General features: G+C 43.0%; 1 protein-coding gene across 2 annotated transcripts in view; it reads left to right on the top strand.

The window, feature by feature from the left end:
* The first annotated feature begins 1868 nt into the window (after window positions 1-1868).
* Fgf13 (fibroblast growth factor 13) overlaps window positions 1869-21980 on the top strand; it is a 509017-nt gene continuing 488905 nt past the window's right edge. Inside the window, exons 1-2 of one of the 2 annotated variants that reach the window (XM_027940173.3) lie at window positions 1869-1968; window positions 3109-3315. In XM_027940173.3, the coding sequence (XP_027795974.1) occupies window positions 3267-3315 (49 nt within the window). In that variant the 5' untranslated portion in view covers window positions 1869-1968; window positions 3109-3266. The remainder of the gene's footprint in view (window positions 1969-3108; window positions 3316-21980) is intronic. The other variant, XM_071606884.1, reaches the window with a different exon arrangement.

Raw genomic sequence — 21980 nt, 5'->3', positions numbered from 1 at the left:
AGATTCCTTGTATGAGGTGTCTGTTCCCTTTATGTTCTGATATTTATTTTTCAAGGTGGCTTACAAGTGAAAAAACACACTTTGTCTTCTCAGTTTATATTCATGAACAGGTAAACTCTACTCATGTTCCTAAGCAAACATCTCAACTCTCCTCAGTAATATTAACTAACCTAGGCCTAGCCATATATTGATTATTAGTGTCCTTTAAAGAACAGAATGATATGTGGCTTTCACCTGGAAGTTATCCTTGTTAAAGATGCCATTGATTATAGAGTTTGGGTGGGGATGAGTGGAGCAAATTTGTGTGGAGAGTCTTTTGGGATCTCTTAAGGTGGCAGGAAAGCTAATACACTTGGTATGTATGTAAGTTCACAGTGTTGTTGCTCACTGGGGGTGGGGAGTGGACAAAGCACCTTGTATGTGTACATAGGAGAGGAGTGTGTGTGAGAGGAGTTTGGAAGTCTTAGGAGTTTAGAATTGGCAGATAGGCCAAGTGAAAATGTGTCCCACCTTTTTAGTGGTGCTGGGGATTGAAATTAGGACCTCATCCCTGCTAGGCAAGTGCGCCACATTCCCAGCCCTCTTCCACCTTCTATTTAAAGGCTGATAGGAGCGCTGAGGTATGATGAAGTATAATAGAAGAACACTGTTTGTAGAGAGACCCCAACTGGCTTCCTATCCTGACCTGTCTAGTTTGTTATTCATGCTCCACCAATTACCAGTTGTGTGACCTCTTTGAAAGTTACTTAATCTCTCTGTGCCTCCCTTTTCTCATTTGTAAAATGGAAATAATAGTACCAGCACTTACTAGGGTTGTTGATTTGAAGAGGAAAAAGAGTGATAGAAAGCATTTAGTACACTGCTTGGCACAGGTCAGGCGCTAAATGGATGGTAACTATTGGGTATTAATTACTTAGGAACTTTTTACCCATTTCCCTTAAACCTATCCAAGTCTCCACCCATTTTGAATTCCTGTCATTTGAAGAGTAATTCCTTCCTTCCCAGACTACTGATCTTAATTAATGGTCTAAACTTGGGTTGGATAATTGCATTGTGTCATCAAGCTCCAGATTATTAGATATTATTTACAAGAAAAGCAGACCTCCAATTCCTCCCAGACTGAGGATGGAGGCGGCAAATTGAGTTTAGAGGGTTGCTGACCTTTAGACCCCGGTTGGCAGCAGGGGCAGCCCACACTCCTGGTCTTGAAAGCCACAGCAGGCTCTTATAATTGAGTTACTGCCAGGGATTCAGTAGGACTAATCCATCTATATGATTTCTTCGCCTGGTTTAATGCCATTAAGGAAACCGAATTAAGGTGCGGGTGGGGTTGAGGGGAAACAGATTTGCTACGTAAGACTCACTGTGTGTTGCCATGGCCAGGCTGAAACCTACAGTCTAATTAATGGATAATTCTGTGGATCAAGTCCTAGCAGCCACCCCAGTCCCTCAAGAAATTGTCTGGGCCCACGCTGATCACTACTTACAGAAAGGGCCATCCCTGGAATGGTTTCCTATGATGCCCTGGGGGCTGATTCCTGGATGCCTGTTGTCCCCTTCCATTGACTTTTTCTCCTTCCCTATTCGCCTCTGTACAATTTCTGAGCAGTTTTTCTTCTAGTATTTTCAGGGACTTTCCCTGGGTTTTGAAACAAATATGCCCAGGCGACTTGTCAATCCCACTTATTTCTCTCCAGCACCTGTCCCCTGCCTGGGGTTGGCTAATCTGGGCAGTTGGGACTCTTAGCGTCCAGTTTGCCAACTGGAGCCAACAGCTCTAGGAGGAGGGGCCAGCGTGTAGGGGTGGGAGGTTGCAGGCGCCAGGGTCAGTTTCACTCTCTGCCTTAGTGACACCCAGATCCCAGCGCGCCCTTCTCTCCTCTCGGAGAGTTCGGCTGTCTCAAGTTGGGTAGCTGGCCGGCGGCAAAGTCACCGATTCCGGGACTGAGATTCCACTGTTTGGTGCAGGTAGTTGCCAACAGCGGAGTCCCAAAAGTGTGGGTGACGACCAGCGCGGGCACAGGCAGCGCAGCCAGGAAGGCAGGCGCTGGGAGGAGAGGGAGTAACAGGGGCGGAGTGGGGGCGCCAGGCTCTGGTGTCCGCGGCGGATATGGCGAGCCCGCTCGGGTGTCGACCGCGGGTCCTGCCTCTCCCGAGGGGCCGGGGAACGCCCGGGCGACACGCTCGCCCTCACTCCGCCGGGCTCGCCTGGGTTTTGCCAGCCACCGGCTGACGTCGGCGCGCCCCTGCCGAGCTCTCCTTTTACTACAGCCGGCAGGCGGCTTTGTGGGGCCCCGCCCTCGCCGGCCCCCGCCCCCCGCGTGCCCACACCTTGCCGCTTATATAGAATGCGCCGTGGTGTTGATTCGCGGCTCTCTGGGACCCGAGAGTTCTTTGGAAGGAGAGCGCAAGCGAGGGAGCGGGCGAGCTCCGAGGGGGTGTGGGTGTAGGGAGAGAGCAGGTAAGGGTCGTCGGTTCCCGTTCCTCCGCTCGCGAGCAACTCAGGCCCCCCTTTTGACAAAATAATAGGAACCCGAAAATGGATTAAACAGAGAGAAAGAGGCGACCCTCCCCTTCCGATTCCCCGCGGGCGAGAAGCTGCTGGGCTCTGCGGTGTAACAGGCTCACACGTTGCTCATCACATGTTCAAACATTTCCCTTTCGGGAGGCTCGTTATTTTTAAGTGAATATTTTCGTCTTTGTTTTTATTTTTAAAAAACCTTCCTCGGGGTTTTATTTTGATTGAGTTGGCGGCCCGCAGCAGATTGAGAGAGGCGGGCGAAAGCGGCCCGCCGGTGCGCGGGCAGCCCACCCAGGCAACTCCAGGCGCGGCCCGCGCCGGCCGGCCAGCAGCTAGCGCAGAGCTCCGGGAGGCCGGCGGCGAAGCCGGGGAGTCCCGGCCGCGCCTCTCGGGCGCCCCGAGGGCTTCGAGTGCGGCTCTCCGCGGGCGGGCAGGAGCGGCGGGTACTGGGCGCGGAGGCAGCGCCGCACCGCTTTGTCTCTTCACTTCTTGAGCGCAGCGAGCGAGCGGCTCCTCCCGCGGCCGGCCGCTCGGGCTTGCCGCGGCTCCTCCTTCACCCCTCTCTTTTCCTCCCCACTCTCCTGCAGGCGGCAGCGGCAGCGGTGGGGAAAAGCGGATTCCGCCCCGAGCCACACGGAGGAGAGCTTGCGGTCGCGACTTGCCGCCCTAAGCACTCTCCCAAGTCCAGCCCGCTCGGCGAGGACTTCAGTCTCCTGGGCGAACCTTGTCAAGCAAGCTGGGATCTATGAGTGGAAAGGTGACCAAGCCCAAAGAGGAGAAAGATGCTTCTAAGGGTAAGCCCGCCTGCCAAGTCCTCCTGCTTCCCTTCGCTAGGTTTCCCTCGCCCCCTTGCTTGCGCGCCGCCCTCCGGCGGCTCTCATTCTCCCTCCTGGAGCCTAAGCTGCCCATGACCTCTGCGACCCAAGGCGAGAAAGGGGGGTCAGAGGCCTCTGGGGGGGGTCTGGGTTTGCACTACTTTCCCTCCTTCCTGGCGGAATTGTCGCCCCTCGAGTGCCTCCAGCCTCCTCCACTACCCCACTGGACGCATGCTGGCGGCGCTGCGGGCAGACGAAGCTGCTGCAGCCCGGAGCGCCGAGAACCGCGCTGCCTGCTACCAGCCGACCGCCGGTCTGTGCGAGTGCGTGTGTGTGCGTGTGCGCGAGTGTGCATATGCGTGCTGCGCGAGTATAACATGGTGACATACTCAGGAATCTGCCCCGCTCTCAGAACCCAAGCTTGAACCCACCTTCAACCCCGTCTCCCCGCCCCCAATGCAAACAAAGAGCCTGGCCAAGACGCAGAACCCCTCCCCCCACGCTCCTTTTCCCCTCATCCCCCTACTCCCCAACTCCCTACCCATCCCACCCCCTGGGAAAGGCAGGAGCTTGCACCCTTCGACCCGCCGCGTGCAAAAGTGAGCAATTTCGGTGCCTTGGCGCCGCCCGCGCTGCGCAGCCTCGCCAAGCCCCGGGAGAACAAAGGCTGTTGTCCCCTTGCCACTAGTGCCCAGAAGGAGTGGGCCTCCGCTGGAGAAGGCAGTACCCTCCCTCATCTTGTTGGGGTTCAGCCACCTAGCCCAGGGCGCCCCACCTCAAGTCCCCTGTAGTGCGCGTCTCGGCCTGGGGCCATCCACCGGCGGGTTGGGGAGGCACAACAGAGCCGGGCTCAGGCTGGGGAGAACTCAGGCAAAGGAAGGGGCGTCCCTCCACCCCCACCAGTACTATCCAGTGCCTTGCCACCGATCAGGCTTAGCTCTGGAATGTAAACTGAAGACAGCCTTGGAGACCTGGGCGTGGAGAGAGGCACCGAGGGGGTGTGGAAGAGCAGTGGGTGCCTTAGGTGCAAGTGTCCCGAATGGCCACAGAGCAGACGCTGGCTGAGGTGGCCCTGAGGGCCCCAAGTACACCGAACCACTGTGATCCATGCCGAGTCCATGCTTTGGAAGTGGGTTTGCAGCGGGGGAAGCCCCAGCTTTCGTTCATGGGGGCCTCAATTCCTCCCTAAGCCCTCGGGCCCCCTTCCCTCCCACTCCTTTCCCTATTCTTTTTCTCATCTCCTCCTTCTCGCCTCTCCCCATCTCTCAGAGCTTTCTTTCCCGGGAGATTCTAGGGCAGCGCCAGCCCTCCCCCGCGGAAAGTTGTCAAAGTCTTCAGCTCAGGGCCTTTATCCTTGTTTCTAAATGGAGCCGTTTCTCTTCCAACTAGGCAAAGGGTTTGAAGGAAGACTCCTTAAGTTTGTGGAGGGTTGTATCTGTTGTCCTAAGGGTCAGTGTTGCTGCTGGCCTCGCTCCAGTCCAGAATTCAGTGCCCACGAACCCATTCAGACACGTTGGCTGTGGTACACAAATTAATTGTAGCAGTAACTTAAGAAAGTTAGAACTGCTGGCATACATTTTCAGGGCTTTCTTGAGCATGCCATAATAATTAGGGCAGTTATGATAAAGGCAAATAACTTAAGGCTACTTAAGAAATGTGTGTGTGTGTGTGTGTGTGTGTGTGTGTGTGTGTGTGTGGTTTGGGGGGATCAAACCCAGGGCATCCAACATGCTAGGCAAGCATGCTCCCATTATACAGCCCTCCCCACCTCCTTAAGAGGTTTTATTTTTCACTAGCCCCAGAGAAGTGAATGCAATTAAAAATCCTACCACCTAATTGATCTTAGCAAGTCATTCCCTTGGGAACCTGGGGGTGTTTCACCTTTGTTTCTGGAACTTGAATTCCTGATTTCCATCAGGTGGTTACCTCAAGTTTCTTTCAGGCTACCTTTGAAGGATTCTGAAACCAAATTCATTCACAGAAAATAACTTGCTGTTTTAGGAATATAATTTGCAGTTGTCCAGAATGTATTAACAAGTCTGGAAACATTGGGACAGGTTTCTGTAACTCAATAATGAAAATTTTACTAGGCATCCATCATGCATTTTCTTATGTTGACTCAACACATTTGAAATCATATAACTCTCTGTAGGAATTGTGTAATTAGTGCTTGAAATTGTGGTTGTAATTAGAATAAATTAATTTCATAAGGCAACTTTTAAGAAGGGTGTTTACTTTCTTGAGGAGATGGGGATCTTCTTCCTGTTTGTTAGGAACAAAATTATCATTCAACCTTTCTGTTGGTTGTTGAATTTAGAGCAGTTTCAAAATAGTGAATTCATAGTCCTCATTAGTAATTTCTCCTTTCAAGTATGTGAAAAGACTTGTGACTGTTTTTTTTTTTTTTTTTCTTTTTGGTACTGGAGATTGAATCCAGGAGCCCTTTACCACTGAGCCACATCCCCAGCACTTTTTTATTTTTTATTTGAGACAGTCTCTAAGTGGCTGAGGACCTTGCTAATTAGCTGAGGTTCACCTTGAACTTGTGATATTCTTGTCTCAGCCTCCCAAGTTGCTGGGATTATAGGTATGTCACACCATGCCCACATTATGACTAAAATTTAAAGACTACTTTTTATGTTAGAGGTGGAAGATACTAGGACTGTTCATATTTTTAGCCAATAAAGGGTATTTATATTGTCCATATTCATGAAGAGATTTGGTTATTTACAAATTTTCTATGTATAGGTCATACTTGAGTTTTTTTAAGCTGAAGTACTCATTAGCATATGTGATCAAACATTGAATAGATACTTCAAATAAATACACATTTAATTTTGAACAATGGTGTGACAAATAATTGAATCAAATCCAAGAAATTAAGTTTGAATGAATTTCATGATTTGGAGTTTACTGTTATTTTTAAATCCAACCTCCCACCCTAACAGTTAGGGCTTATGCCCACAGCCTATCATCACTAAATAGAGATTTTCATAGACTCCCATGTTTCTAGAGTTTCTAAAGCACATGTAGTGCTGGGCACAGTGGCACATGCTTGTAATCCCAGGGATTCAGGAAACTGAGGCAGGAGGAGTGCCAAATTCAAGGCCAGCATTAGCAACTTAGCAAGATCTGTCTCAAAGTAAGAAAAAAAAAATAGAAAGGACTGGGGATGTAGCTCAGTGAAAGCACCCCTGTGTTCAATCCCCATATAAATATATTTATACATAAGCCTAAATACATATATACATACATAAAAATGAAGTACAGGTAATTAGAAAGTTATTTTGTACTGATGATTGTAATATGGCTTTTTTTGTTGCTAGGGGATTGAACCCATGGGTGCTGTACCATTGAGCTATATCCTCAAACCTTTTTTTTTTTTATTTTGACACAGTTGCTTGCTAAGTTGCTGAGGCTGTCTTCAAACTTGAAATTATTCCTCAGCCTCCTGAGTTGCTGGGATTACAGGCACACATCACTGCCCAGCTGAAATGCGGGTTTGAGAGGATATAAATTGCTGATCATCTTTTAAAATGATCTTTTCAACTATTTGAGGTTAAGATCAGTGATGGACAATGATCTTTTTGATAACCTTTTCAATAATGTAGCTAGATAAGATTGACTGTTCCCTTTGGAAGAGGGGCAGGGATCTTGATTCTGTTTGAAACTATTAAAATGGTCTCTTGTACAGCCAGTAACCTTTTGTGTTTTAATTTATGCTTTGCATAAACTTTAAAATTGTCAGTTGTGTATGTAATTTGGGTCACACTGCTCTTGAACACGGGAATCCATTTCTAGTTCAGGGAAGATGAAAGCATAACATTCATTCATTCAAGCAGATATTGGCTTAGCTTTGTCTCACTTTTCTCTACCTTGTCACATGAGATCTTTTTAGCAGCCCTCCATTGGAAAAGCACTAGATAAGGCTGTGTGTATTTACTGCAACTGTGCTTTTGTGGCACCAGAAAACTTGTAGCCTGCTATAGATAAAAGCAAATCTTTCTGGATGTTGTAAAAGTGCTAGGCAATTCTTGGTTTTAAATCTGGTCACTTGTTTTTTTGCTAGATGTTTGTGGAGTTGGGTATGTTTTCCAGAAATCCTTTCCTTTGTGCCTACCCCTAGAGCCAGCAGATCTAGGCAAGTTTCAAAGCTATGTGGGCTGTGGGTTCTCTTGGTGAGAAAGTGTTATCGTCAGAACTGGGCTCATGCTGGCTGCTGGACGATGGAGGATAATTCCATGCATAGTCCAAGAGGCCAGCTACTTGCACAGCTGTTGCTTTAATGGATTGTGGTGCCCACATGCATTTATGTCCACGGCTCATTTTCTCTTCACTTCCTGGCCTTTTCCAATGGCTTCTGTACCTTACCTAAGAAGGACAGGGAGAGCATTGTGGTCAGGCATTCAGCATATCAAGGCTCAGAGTCCCAAATGCCATTCCCAAAGATCATCTTGGTCTTGGTGATTTACTATAATAAATGTCATGAAGTGTCTTTCTTAGACTTGGGCCAGGCAAAGCAGGTGTTTAGAGGTATTATTTTCTGGTAAGAAAGCATGTTGGTGACCTCTTATTAAAAAATAACAATCATAATCTATTACTTATGTAAGGGCTTGTTTTTTGATTTTGTCATCATGGACCAGTGGTTTTGTGGACAGTTGTCATAAGCCACATAGTCTGTTCAATGCTGAAAGTGGTGATCACAGTCTCAGGGAGGGTAAACCTCTAATCACAAATATTAGCTTGTTCTTGGAGGATGGGTGTGGGAGATGGATGCACAATGTCCCTAGATCCTCTCTGTCATTATTATTTCTGTATGTATATACTTTCTTCATTGACATAGGCTGAAATTAGAAGAGGGAGCAAGAAGTACTAAGTTAGGGAGAAGAAACAGTACCCCTATCTTATCTTGAGGCATAAGAAGAAATAGTACCCCCTGGGGCTGGGGATGTGGCTCAAGCAGTAGCGTGCTCGCCTGGCATGCCTGCGGCCCGGGTTGGATCCTCAGCACCACATACAAACAAAGATGTTGTGTCCGCCAAAAACTAAAAAATAAATATTAAAATTCTCTCTCTCTCTAAAAAAAAAGAAAGAAAAAGAAATAGTACCCCTGTCTTATGTCTCAAGACCAGCTACTTATATCCCTATATTATCTTGAGGCATAAGGTAGGGGTCCTGTTTCTTTTCCCTAACTTAGTATTTCTTCATTTAAGTCAACTTGGAATATAGTTAAGTCACTAAAAAGGTGTACCCTAGGGATCCTGAAAGGGGTGAGGTTGGAGTGGGAATGGATATCAGATTGGGGCCTGAATGAGAAGTGGAAAGTGAGCTGTGGGGTAAAGGAAGGGGTTGAGGTTTGCGTCCATGGTGGGGCCACAGATGTATGGTGGCCTCGAAGATGGGCAGAGCTGGGGAGGGAATTGGAATCAGGGTCTGGGAAGTAAGCTGGAGGGCTGATTTGTAAGGCAGCAAATAAGGAGAGGAAACTGTTAGAGTTTCAGGTCTCTTTGCAGCTGTGCTGTTTTATGTCCAAATCAACTCCTCATTTTGGGAATTACAATCAACACAGAACAACCGGAATGTGTTGCAGCTCTTCAAATATATCCAATAAAAAGGCTTTCGAGTGTCTGTTTCATTATGGTTTATATTTTTGGAGTTGAGAAATTTGAAAGGAATGGAAAATAATTGCCAAGATTAAACAATTCAATGCAGAAAACACACATGAATTGAAAATACAGTGGGTGGAGGGGATCTTGTATGTCTGTTACCACACTGAGCGTAATATAACCTTTGAAATGTAAAGGTTAGGCACAGAATATGGTTTTAATAATTAGTACAGAATACAAATGACTGCATACCTCATATTCTGTAGTCACAAATTTACATTTCCCTACTCAGAATACATATTATCACTGGGATTTATCAGCACAGGCTGGAAGAGTGGATTTCAGGTACATTGTCCTGTGTAACAGGGTTCATCTTTCTCAAATTGAAATGTAGGTTATCTACTTGTTATATACCAGTTCTAAAAATTTGATTGAATCTTATTTGTGCCATTTTTAAAAATATTTTTTTTAGTTGTCAATGGATTTTATTTTTATTTATTTTTATGTGGTGCTGAGAATTGAACCCAGTGCCTCACACTTGCTAGGCAAGTGCTCTACCACTGAGCCACAACCCCAGCCCTTGTGCCATTTTTTAACATGGCACTTTATCTCTTTGTTGAATGTCATGTATTGATGAAAAATTTCTTAGGGGTGAGGACTTCTAGGTAAATGTACTGATCTCCTAAAGAAAACAAAATAATATATAGAGTCATTATGACCACCATTCTAGCCCTGAAGTCCAGTTTCTCCTTGAATTGGTTGGGCATTGTTTTTTTTTTTTTTTTCTCTGCAAAGCAGTGTTTTTCATTTTTCCTGAAAGTGGGAAGTTTATATTAGAAAACAGTTAAATTCTTGGTTCTTGGGGAATGATCAAAATGTGGATTATTTTATTAAGAGAGCTAAGTTGTAATAAACATTAAGCCTAAATTACAATTACATTGTTAAGATTATTGGAAAGCAATTCTCATGCCCTGGTCTTTGCCCTTTGAAGTTACTTTTAGCATTAATTCTCAAATGGAAATGGTATTGGCATTACTTGCTAATGACCTTCCCCACAGGCAGAGGGAAAAGGGTAATAGTTGTCCTTGCTAATTCTTTTAAATTTGGAAGTACTATTGGCTCCTATTGGTGTAAAGTTTTGGTTGACATTCTAGGGAGAGAGTAGGGCTAGCCTGAGCTGGGTCACTTGCCTGGTCTGCCTGCTGAGATATTAGATTCCATCTGGACAGTCACTATTTGGCCCACAAGAATTCCCATTGTGAATGTCTGTCCTTTTTAGATCATGTCAGTGGGGCCTAGGGGAAAAAAAAAACAAACAAATTTTGATGCAAAGAAGACCTGGACAGAGACAAAATTAGAAAATAGTTAATTAAAAAATATAATATGGACTCAATTTCCCTTTTTGTAATCAAAGTTGACTACAGTAACATGCACACTTTTGAAGTTTTTTTTTTTTTTTTTTTTTGTACTGGGTATTGAACCCAGAAGCAATTTATCACTGAGCTATATCCCCAGCCCTTTTTATTTTCAGACAGGGTCAGAGTTACTTAGGGCTTGGCTAAGTTGCTGAGGGTGGCTTTGAACTTATGATCCTCCTGTCTCAGCCTCCTTAGTCCTTGGAGTGCATTACTATGCCTGGCTTGAAGTATGCATCCTAATGAATTTTGGCAAATGTTCATACCCATGTAGTCAGTACCAGTGTCAAGATATAGAATCTTGTTACCCCAGAAAGTTTTCTCATATTTATTTCTAATCATTCCCCTGCTCAAAGGCAAACTATTTTGATTTATATTATTACAAATTAGTTTTGCCTGCTGTTGAATTTCATATAAATAGAACTATGTGGTATGCACTCTTTGGTTTTGGTCACCTAGTCACTTCCCCTTTCAGTGATACTTCCCCTATTGATATCTCTTTTTCTTGTCCTCTGGTTTCTTTGAGGACCCACTGTTCCCTACACTAGGGTACTTAATAGAGTTTTGTACCTGGATAGACTATAAGAATCAGTTGTTGAACAACTGAGATAAAGCAGGGAATCCCTTTAGGCATCAGTATGTTTTATTCATCATTTAGGATCAATAAGCAATATTCTCACCATTATTACAGTAGCTTCTGAATTGTTGAGAACTTTTATATATATAAAATTTAATCCTTATGATAACCAAATGAAATAGTCATTAGTATATAGTACATGGACTTTGGAGATGAGAAAAGTTGAAGCCCAGAGAGACTGGGTAGATTGTATGAGGTCACACAGCTAGTAGGTTGCAAATTACTAGCACAGTGCTTGGGTGTTTTTTGGTAACCCATAAATGATCATTGAGAGCATGTGCCATTGCCATCAAAAGTCATTGGTCCTATGCTATGTGAACTTCCTGTTTTGTTGTCCTGTCAGAAAGCAGTGTGATGGAGAAAGGCTCTGTTGTGCCTCTTGGTGGCTTAATCTGATAAATGTCTGAGGGAAATGTTTATATTGGAACTGAGATGTAAAGTTTTAACCCAAATGAATCAATCATCAGTGGCTGACTTCTAAACACCTGGGTAAGTTAGGGAAGTAATTTTGGTTGGGATCCTAAAATAGATATTTTCTGAGCACTGACCGTATGCCAGGGGTTTGACATGAAATATCTCATGAAAACATTATAACAGTTTATGGAGGATAGATATACATTCTACTCTTCCCATTTGACAGATGAAAAATCTGAGTCTCAGAAATGGAAGTAATCTTGAGGTCACTCAACTGCCAACATTGATAGAATGAGGATATGAGCCAAGTTTAATTGGCTACAAATCCAATTTCCTACTGTCTACCTAGACAACATAGTCAGTTCTTTTCAAATCCAGATTTGCAGAAAGATAAAACCACTTCCATTCACCAACATGGATATAAAGAAGAGTGTGCCCAAACATGCATTGTTACTCTAGGGTTGTCTGTGGTCTTGATTCAGCTGAACAAATCTCTGAACATTTCTTGTTTTACTTCTATACCAGGTTCTCTGCTAGGCCATAGAATACAGAGAAGAAAGAACCTGAGTCCTTTCAGAAGGTTTCCCTTTCCTTCCCCATTTGGCCTTGGACATTCCAACTTTTCCCTTTCCAATGGCATCTGACCTCATTTGACCATTGCTTGGAGTCTGCTACAGGGAATTGGCTATGTGACTGTGGCTTTCAAGATTTAAGTGTTTGTCAATTTGAAAACAATGGGACTTTTTTTCCAGAACTGTACCTGGAAGCTTGTTTCACTTCTTCTTAATTCACTGTTGTGTAAAACTCCACTTGTTTATTTTATTTTCCATTACATGGCATATGCTTTCAGTCTGTCTCTCATCAGAATCATATGTTTCATTTCCCTTCTCAACTCTATCCAGTTCTCCCTCCCTCTCTCCCTCTCTCTCCCCCCCCCCTCCTTTTTTGTCAACAGATGTCTCTGGTTTTTATTAACCAAATGGGGTTCCTTTGGGTGTGCTGGGCTAATTGGAGGATCTTCATTTCAGGATTTTTTTTCCCCTAGATATATTAACTGTGAAAGAAAATTCCCCCACCTCCCTTAAAGTGTGGCTCCATGGAAGGAGCTTTTTGCTACTTTTTATATAACTCATTTTAAATGAAAAAATAAAAAAAGTGCAAGCTTTATTTTTTATACTATTTATGCTGTCTTCAGTTAGATAATATTTCCAAAAATATATCTTGTTAACAGAGACACACGCCTTGAACGAGCATATTAATTATAGTTCTCAAAGTTGGGAATCATGTAGTGTTTCTCTGCTGTGGAAACCTATGTTTAACAGTTGTAATTAATAGTGATGGGTCTATTACATGGTTATAGGTAAGTTTAATAACAAACATGAAATCCATTTCTATAAAATCCCTTTAAATAACATAGGTATTGTTTCTACTGCTCAGGAACTGAGGGTTAGTAAACAGCTCCAGTTCTTAAAATATTTATCTTGCTGTTAAAAGTAAAAGTAAACAACCTAAAGAAGGCAGGCTGAATGCAGTTCTTGAATCTGCCCATAGATATTTTCAGAATCTTCTTTCAACCATGACTTTGAAAGTATTGAGAATTGACCTGCTTATCTTGCCTTTGATTCTCTGTGTGTATGCTTGCCTCTCCCCTAGGGGGGTTTATTGAACATTAAGGCTTCCAGGAGCACTTGGATTTGCTCGTGGTGGTTTTCGGAGCTCTGGACACAACGTGAGCCAGTCTGGAAACAGGGCAGGGCGCTCCTTAGATGCTCTCATTCCAGGGAGCATTTGTTTTGCAACTAGCTGGGAACCGGACAGTCACGCAGAACGGTCTGGTCAACCAATGTCCCTCAGTCACCATGTATCTGGCAGTCAGGTTTATTACAAACCTCAGTGTGCTCATTAGCCTCGTGATGTGGCAGCTGCCTAAAAAAGAAACACGGAAAAGTTGTGTCACCGAAGGTGAAACTTGGAGAGGAGCTGAGCGGCGCCTGGCATGACAAAGCTCCTTCCTGGCGGCAGCAGAGGGCTTTGCCCACTTGCCCTCGGAACCGTGGCGCGGCTGGCTGGTGTGCCGGCGCCTCTGAGGGAGCCATAAGACGGGGCCCGGACTGGCTGTGCCGGTGGCTGCCTGCGGAGTGTGTGCAGGGAGAGTCGCGGTGCTCCTTGCGGCCTGCGGGCGGGCACCGCACCCTGCAGCCGGTGGGAGGCAATGTTCAGCGGGGGAGGCAATGTTCAGCCCTAAGATGGTGGTGGCCTCAGGGGGCGCGGAGTCAAGTAGCCCTGTTCTCCCAACACCTGATCCCCACCCACTGGACGCCTCAAAGGCAGACTACAGAAGGCAAAGAATGTAACCAGAGGCTTGAAGTCCCGGCTTGGTTAACACCAGAGCTTTGCCTTCTCTGTCTTCTGGTTAACGCTCATTTGGTTTTAGCTGTTCCAAAACAATCAAGGATGCATCTTGAGCAGAATGCTCAGGGCTGTTTGGAAATTTTTTGCACTTTTTTGTTGCTATGTTCCATTGCAATGCTTTTTGAGATTACAAAATAATGCATGCTTACCAGGGATAATATGGAATGCTGCAGAAGCATAGAGAAGAAAATGTTACCCAAGGTTTCACCCCCCTGATTAACATTTTGAGATTTTCCCTTTCAGACTTTTTGTCTCCGCATATTATAATAGACGCACAGACATGGATAATTATCTTTAAGTATGTGTGTGGAATCATGCAGAATATACTATATTCATTTTTTCCCAATAACATGTTGGGATGTTATTCTATGTTGTTAATCTGCACCATCATTTTTAGTGTGTGAACTGGGTGTGAATTTGGGTATAACAAAAGAGAGATGGTAATTTTGTGTCTGTGAATGTGACGTGTTTTTCTGCTTTTCCTTGACATCATTATCACTGGGCTGCACAAGTGCTGTTAGTATTTTATAAAAGTATATATATGAATATGTGCATATGAGATACCTATATGCATGTATAAATCTGTAAATTCAAAATAACATGTAGACAACTATGCATATGTCTAAATAAATACATGACAAATGTGCTTAGAATAAATTCTGTAAGAATAAACACCAAGGGCCTTGGTTGTAGTTCAGTAGTAGAGCACTTGTGTAGCATAGAAGTTTCCTTCTATGGGTTCCATCTCTATCCCTGGTACCACAGCAAAATAAAACAAAACACTACACACACCAAAAGGGACCCTTAGTCAGTTGGATTAGAAAAAATATGCAGGTTTTATTATTATTTTCTATTTTGTCTTCGGGGGATATACATGACTACATTAACAATATACTCATATAAACAAAGTATTGCTTATTTTCTTCAGGCTTATTTTTCTGTTCCAGACCCCAGTGTTTCTTGATCTGTATTGCCCTTATCATTTCTGCATTTTACAATCCTTCAAGTCCAAGCTATAATCTCAGTGACTCAAGAGGCTGACAAGAGAGGATCATAAATTCAAGGCCAGCCTCAGCAATTTAGTGAGATTCTTAGCAATTTACCAGTACCCTGTCTTAAAGTAAATAAAAAGGACTGGGAGCCAGGCTCCTGAGGCTGAGGCAGGAGGATCACAAGTTCAAAGGCAGCCTCAGCAATAGCAAGGTGCTAAGCAACTCAGTGAGACCCTGTCTCTAAATAAAATATGAAATAGGGCTGAGGATGTGGCTCAGTGGTCGAGTGCCCCTGAGTTCAATCCCTGGTATACCCCCCAAAAGAGGACTGGGGGTGTGGCTAAGTGGTAGAGGGTCCCTGGGTTCAATCCCTAGTACCATACACACAAAAATTTATTAAATCTTCTATGGGGCAGCTCCTACTTCAGACACTGAGAGTATAGCAGTGAACGAAACAGATAATAACCCTTGGCTTCATGGAGCTTGTATTTTATAAATTTGCTTCTGGAAACCAGACATTCAGTGTCTGAAGCACTCTGCTCTTTGTTGGTGGTGTGTCAAGTAGTGAGTGACTTGGTGTTCATCATAGTCATTGAGGTCCTGGCCCGATCAAACTATTAAGGAGGCAACCTGAATGGAGTTAGGCAGGGATTATTATCTGGCTCCAGGGACCACAAAATCATGGTGCTTGAATCCATGCAGATATCAACATTATCTCCCATCACATATATCTCCCACCATGAGAGTCTGATTCAATAGATGTGGGCAGGGGGCTTAGGAAGCCATCGTTTTTATGAAGTGGTTCTAATGTACAGCTGTTTCAGGGACTTACTGCCCCTGAGCAGTATTTCTCAAACTTGCCTGAAGTTAAGAATCACCTTGAGTGTTTGCTTAAGAACAAAATACACCTCCCTCTGACTTCTGAATCAGAAATGTAAGAAGAGAGCCTGGTAATCCAAATTGTATAAAATATGTCTGGATGACTCTTATCAGGCAAGTTGGAGAATTTTTTTCCTAGAAACAATCACAGGACCCCTCGAAATAACACATAAATGAGACTTTTTTTGTGGTGAGCAATGTCCATAGCTTTCAACAGATTCTCAAGGGCATCAGTGACTCCAAAAATACACTTGCAGTGGATCCCTGAAGTCAAGGGCCAATGTTGTCATCAACTGTGTGTCTTGCTTTCTCAGTTTCCTCATGGGTTGAATGAACTGTTTGGAAGATTCCTTTCCTCCTTTTGGTGCCTCTTTTCTTTCTTATTGCTAATTTTGCCTCTATTCTTCCTCTTGCCTGCCCACTCTTTAGGGGAAAATGGAGATAGAAGAGAATTTCAAAACCTGCACCCTTCTAGAGAGGGCAGGGCCTGGGGAGAGGAGGTAGTGCTAGGGATGCCCTTCAGAGCTGGCAATCCCAGCACAACTGTTAGGACAGTAGAAGTCATGCCAAAATATTTTGAGGCTTTTGGTAGCTTGAACCTCAGTGGATCCTAGCATAGAGGGACAAATTAATTTATCCACTTATCCTCAGTAAATCCTTATATGGTGAGATATGGTGGGGCTACTTCTAAGAGATCATCTGCTAGTCAAGAACAGGATGAGGTGAGGTGGTCAAGGGAATTTTCCTTCTTGGATATCCTTCCTGTGTCTGACAGTGGGCGGGAGATGTGGGTGGGAGAGTAAGGGTGAGGCCAGGACTAGGTGCATCCCCTACCTCTCCTTATCCTTCAGGTACCAAGGTGTGTTTTCTGTAATTGGTTCATGACCAATCAAGTACATTGACCTATTACTGCTAGTTACTTCGAGTTATAAATGTTTTTTTTTTTTAATCTCTCTTATGGATTTGGGGGTTCAGGCAGTATAGAATGACCTGATTTGTATCACAAGAGCCTTTGGGACTTTGACAGATTTCACCATTTAAAAAACACCAGCTTCCTCCACCCCACTGGACATAAAAGCAACCTTTGAATTTATGATACAAAGAACATACTTTTAAAGGGCAGCATGCACAAAAAGGGAGGAAAAGGAAGTAAGGCAGTTCATCTTTTCTGAGGCCATTGTCTCCAGACAAGTGACAAAACTGAATACCTTGAAAAATCTTATATTGATTTTTTAGTGCAGAGGCATCTCCTCCCTAGGATCTGAAGAACCTAGTAAAAGATAATAAACTTGTTCCCCTGCCTTTTTGAGCCAGATTTGAGTTGCTTAGTTTACATGGCTAGAAGAAATGAGAGTAGTTGCTTTGCTGACAGTGAGATTTTGTCCATCTCTGGACCATATTCTATAAGAGTGAGGCTCAGTTCATGAAAATCATATATATACAAACTGGACTTAAATGGTGAATGGGGAGTTAACTACCATTTTGTGAGTTATTGTTTTATGAAAAGGTTTTCTTTTAATAGCATCATCTATGGTGTACCTGAATGTCTCTTTAGGGATCAAGGACTACTTGATTAAAAATAAAGAAATAAAAACCAAGCCTAGAGGGCTCTTGTGGAAGTATTTAAGTTTCTTGCAATTCTAATTATAAACTATTGCTCAGAATATCTGTTTTTGCTTCCCAGCTTCTTTTTTTAAAATTTTAATTACTTTAAATTTTTCTATAGTGGTAAAACATGCATCATAAAATTTGCCATTTTAAAGTGTACTTTCCATGGCATTAATTAAGTACATTCACATTGTTCTGCAGCCTTCAGCACATTCTCCCGAGGTTAATTCTTAATTGTAGATTATAATGGCTGGAAGGGAACTTAATAATCATTTGGTCCAACCTTCTTATTTCAGAGAAGAATCAGGCCTCAGGCAGTGACCTGCCCAAAGTCATAACCCAAGGTAGTGCAGGAGCCTAGCCCAGCGTGCTTCTACTTTGACATACTGATAGATTCAAGCATGTGGTCTCCCTTCTTGATAGCAGGTTCAAGGACTGGCATAAATATTTAGGATGCTTTTCTGATTTTCATTTTTATCAAGCAAGCAACCATTTAGTGTTTAGAGCCGGAGACCTTTCAGACAACCTCTAGTCAAAATTCCTTATTTGAAACATTGAATCAATTTGCTATTTCTAAATCTAAATTAAAATACAAGAGCTTGCTAATATTATAATTTCTAAGATCCAGAAGAATTGTCCTCCAACCTTCCTTCCATTGACTCCATGTCATTCCATGGTTAAAACCAGGCCCTTTGTAGGTGGCTGTTATTAATAAGCTTTCCTTGGGATGTTTACAGTAACTGCTGTGACCTAAATCAGATTGCCTGCATTGTTTCTCCCTTACAAAAGCACCAGCAGTTTTTGAAAGTACATTCATTCCTGCTCATATCATTGTATTGACCCATGACTGAAAGAATTGAAGCAGCACTGTTTTTCTGATTTAGTAATTAGGTGAAGAGATCTTCATTAGATGTGGTAACTGTTTCTACACAAGTTACACATTTGGGGATGTCACATTTTCTTGGAGTAGAGGTTTATGACAGTATACCAAGTGACACTGTAGCATAATCTTTGTTTTAAAAATTTTTTAGTTGTTGCTGGACCTTTATGTTGTTCATATTTATATGTGGTGTTGAGAATCAAACCTAGTGCCTCACACATGCTAGGCAAGAGCTCTACCACTGAGCCACAACCCCAGCCCAAGTGTAGATCTTAACTGATGGGAAAGTTGTTTTAACATACTTAATATATTTCCTCAATCTTCAGTCTTAGGTTATTAAAATAACATGGTAGATAAAATGAAAGAAGAACTCGAACTTGTCAAGGACCTGGAGTATTGACATGCCAATCTAAATGACTTGCAAGTTTGACAATATGAGAAGAGAGAATAGGGCTTTCTTTGGTCCTCTTAGGTCTGTTTATTATTTGTTTCCTTTTGTGCAGCTTTTTGTAGAAATAAGATACTTCATCTGTGATTGCCTCCCTGACCCTTTATGCCTGCATTTGGAGTGGATTGTGCCTTTCTGTACCCTTTGCCATTTACTTCTATTTCCCTTTTGCTTTGTATGTCTCTCCCACTATACTATAAACTTATTACACCCAGGGACCTTGACATTCATCTCTGGATTTCCAGTACCTAGGACAGCCTGTCCCATAAAGCAAATGAAACACATAAATGCTTGTTTGAATAGAAATTTGTCTCATTCTGTCATTTGGAAAAAATTAAATTCCTAGTTAGTCTTGGAACAATTTGACATTTTTATTTGTTTTTATCTGCTTTCATGTGCGAGACATGGCTTATGTTCAGGAGCACAAATTAGGTTTAAGTATGTCACAGTTAAGGGTTTTTTTTCTTAACCCCTTTGTAGGGTGTGGGAAAAACATTTGTTGAACACTTGGCATGAAATAGAGAAAATATTCGAGCCTGGATTTTAGTTTAGATTTGGGTAGGTTCCTCTGATGTTTTCACTATGCATTTTTCCTCCCATCCACCTCTGAAGGTGGTATGTATAGGCATTATGTGTGACTTGGGGTTGGACAGCTAGTGTGGTAAGTGCTGTATTTGTATTAGGGTACAGATTTCCCACTCCATGTGTTGGCTCCTAAGCCTTGTTTTCCATGTTCCCTGCCTTCTTCTGAACCCACTCCTGCATCTTTATAAATTTCCAGAAATAGAAATCTCCCAAAGTGGACTCTGGTTTCTAGTAAAGGTGCTAGCAATGTTTAATTTATTCTGTTTCCCATTGGTGGGCAGAAAACCTGTGGATACATTTATTTTCAGGTGATAGACAATGGTTTAGCGACATATGTCTGAGAATCTGGACTCCATTCATTCAATGAGTATCAGCCATATGGCAGGCTCAATGCCAAGCACTGGGGAGACACTGGTGAGGAGAGAATCCCTGTTTATGCTCTTCTGAAAATGACCATGGGAGAAATAGGCAAAAAAGCAGTGCCCTGATGAGGGAGGATGGAGAGTTAGGGAAGTTTCAGGAAAGGGAGCTGATGCTCTCCTGTGATGGTAATATTGGGATTATTAATCTGACACCGGAAGGATGAGTAAGAGCTTGTCAGTTGATGAGGAGGAAGAAGAGAGTCCTGAAAAGTGGGAACAGCACACAAAAGGCTGGGAAATGAGCAAGAACATGGCTTACTTAAAGAACTGAAGGAAGTTCAATATTCCTAGAGGAATGAGTCACCTCAGTTACATACGTCCTTGCATATGCTGAATTATGCCACTCTTATTTCAGTGGAGAGTCTCATTGATTCCAGTTTGGAAGCAGGAATATATAAAACATACCATTTCCCCCCATGTATTAAAAGAAAGTTCCTGGCTAGGTATGGTAGTGCAAGCCGGTAATCCCAGCGATTTGGGAGAACGAAGCAGAAAGATTGTGAGTTTGAGGCCAGCCACAGCAACTTAGTGAAGCTCTACGCAACTTAGCAAAGATCTACGCAACTTAGCGAGAGACCCTGTCTCTAAATAAAACATAAAAAAGGCTGGGGAAGTGGCTCAGTGTTTAAGGTTAAACACCCCTGGGTTCAATTCCCTGAACCAAAAAAAAAAAAAAAAAAAAGGGAAGTTCCCTAGTAGGAAGAGACGAGCAGCCTCAGCTTCAGTGCTCAGTGATAATATATAATGTACTTGTTTAAATGCTGATTGTGAACAAAACCTCAGATATACTTTTTAAATGAATAAAACTCATTAGATTTTAAATAGAGGCCATATTTTTTGCTGCTAAGATCAAAAGCCTTGGGCTTTTGTTGGTTATAGGCTCTACAATCAGGAATTCTCATATATATATATATATATATATATATATATATATATATATATATATATATATATATGAATTTTTTTGTTTTTGTCTGCTTAGATGTTGCCACACAGAAATTTCTAGGTAGTTTAATTCATTTCATTTATTCAATGAACATGTATTGGGTACAACAGGAGTGAGGGATAATCTCTAAGCTATTTGGAATATGGATTGTTTAGTATTAATACACAACTAGTCCAGAAAACTTCTTTAATCAGCTTAATTCTTACAAAAGTACATAGTTATATGTATGCTATTAGGAGGTCATGAATTTTTAAGTCAGAAAGACCATTGATATTTAACAGATAATACCATTCTTTATAGCTTGAGGTGTAGTCAGGCAGAACACAACTCATTTCTGACTTCATGTTCATCACTCATGTCATCTCTCAGCTTTGACTTCAGCACTTTCATGAAAGGCAGCATGCTTTCACAATATTTGCTTAGATGTTGCCATACAGAAATTTCTAGATAGTTCAATTCATGTAACAGGGGCTCTCAGGAAGCTGTACAGGCCCAGAGCAGGACAGTTAACTCAAACTTGAAGGAGCAAAGGCTCCCTGAGAAAAGGGATCCCCTTGCATCCCAGAAGTGAGTTAAGAGTTGGCCTGGCAAAGAGAAGGGGAAAACAGTTGCAAGCAGAGGGCACAGCACTTCTGAGGACAAAGAAGTGAGAGGGATGGAGGGTGGGAAGGGAGAGGGGGAGGGGTTGCATATGTAAATAGATGTGACTAAAACCATGACATGCTTTATGGCTAGAGAGGCATGGGTTGCACCCAGAGAGGTGGACACACAAAGGCAGCCAGGCTTTGTGGATCTGGATGAAGAGTTTGGATTTCATTTTAAATGCCTTGGGAAGCCTTGGAGGGTTCTGTGATGGGAACCCTGATGGTCTTATATATGTTTTTTAAATTATTTATTTATTTATGGTAGTAAGGATTGAACCCAGAAGTGCTCTCCAGTAAGCTACATCCCCAGTCCTTTTTATTTTGAGACAGGGCCTCACTAAATTGCTGAGAGTGGCCTTGAACTTGCAAACTTCCTGCCTCAGCCTCTCGAGTTGCTGAGATTACAGGAGTGTCCCACTGTGCTTGGCCTAAATTTTTATTTTTAATTGACAATAATTGCATATACTTATTTGGGTGCAATGCGGTATTTTGATATACATATACATTATGGGATGATTTAATGAGGCTATAGTTAATGATAATGTATTATGTATTTCAAAATAGCTAAAAGGGAGGATTTAAAATGTTCTGATGTATGTTTTCAAAACCTTGGTCTGACTGGGAGAGCTCTGAGAAAGCTGATGTGGTAGTCCAGGCTGAGGCTGAGACCTCGTAGGGTAGGAACAAAGATGGATGATGTCTAAAAACTTGAAAGCACTCTTTAGGAGTAGAGGGAGATTTGGTTTAGTGCCAATA

Source organism: Marmota flaviventris, chromosome X (assembly GCF_047511675.1).
Source record: "Marmota flaviventris isolate mMarFla1 chromosome X, mMarFla1.hap1, whole genome shotgun sequence".
NCBI classification, from domain to species: Eukaryota; Metazoa; Chordata; class Mammalia; order Rodentia; family Sciuridae; genus Marmota; species Marmota flaviventris.
This window is presented reverse-complemented; position numbering and strand designations above follow the sequence as displayed.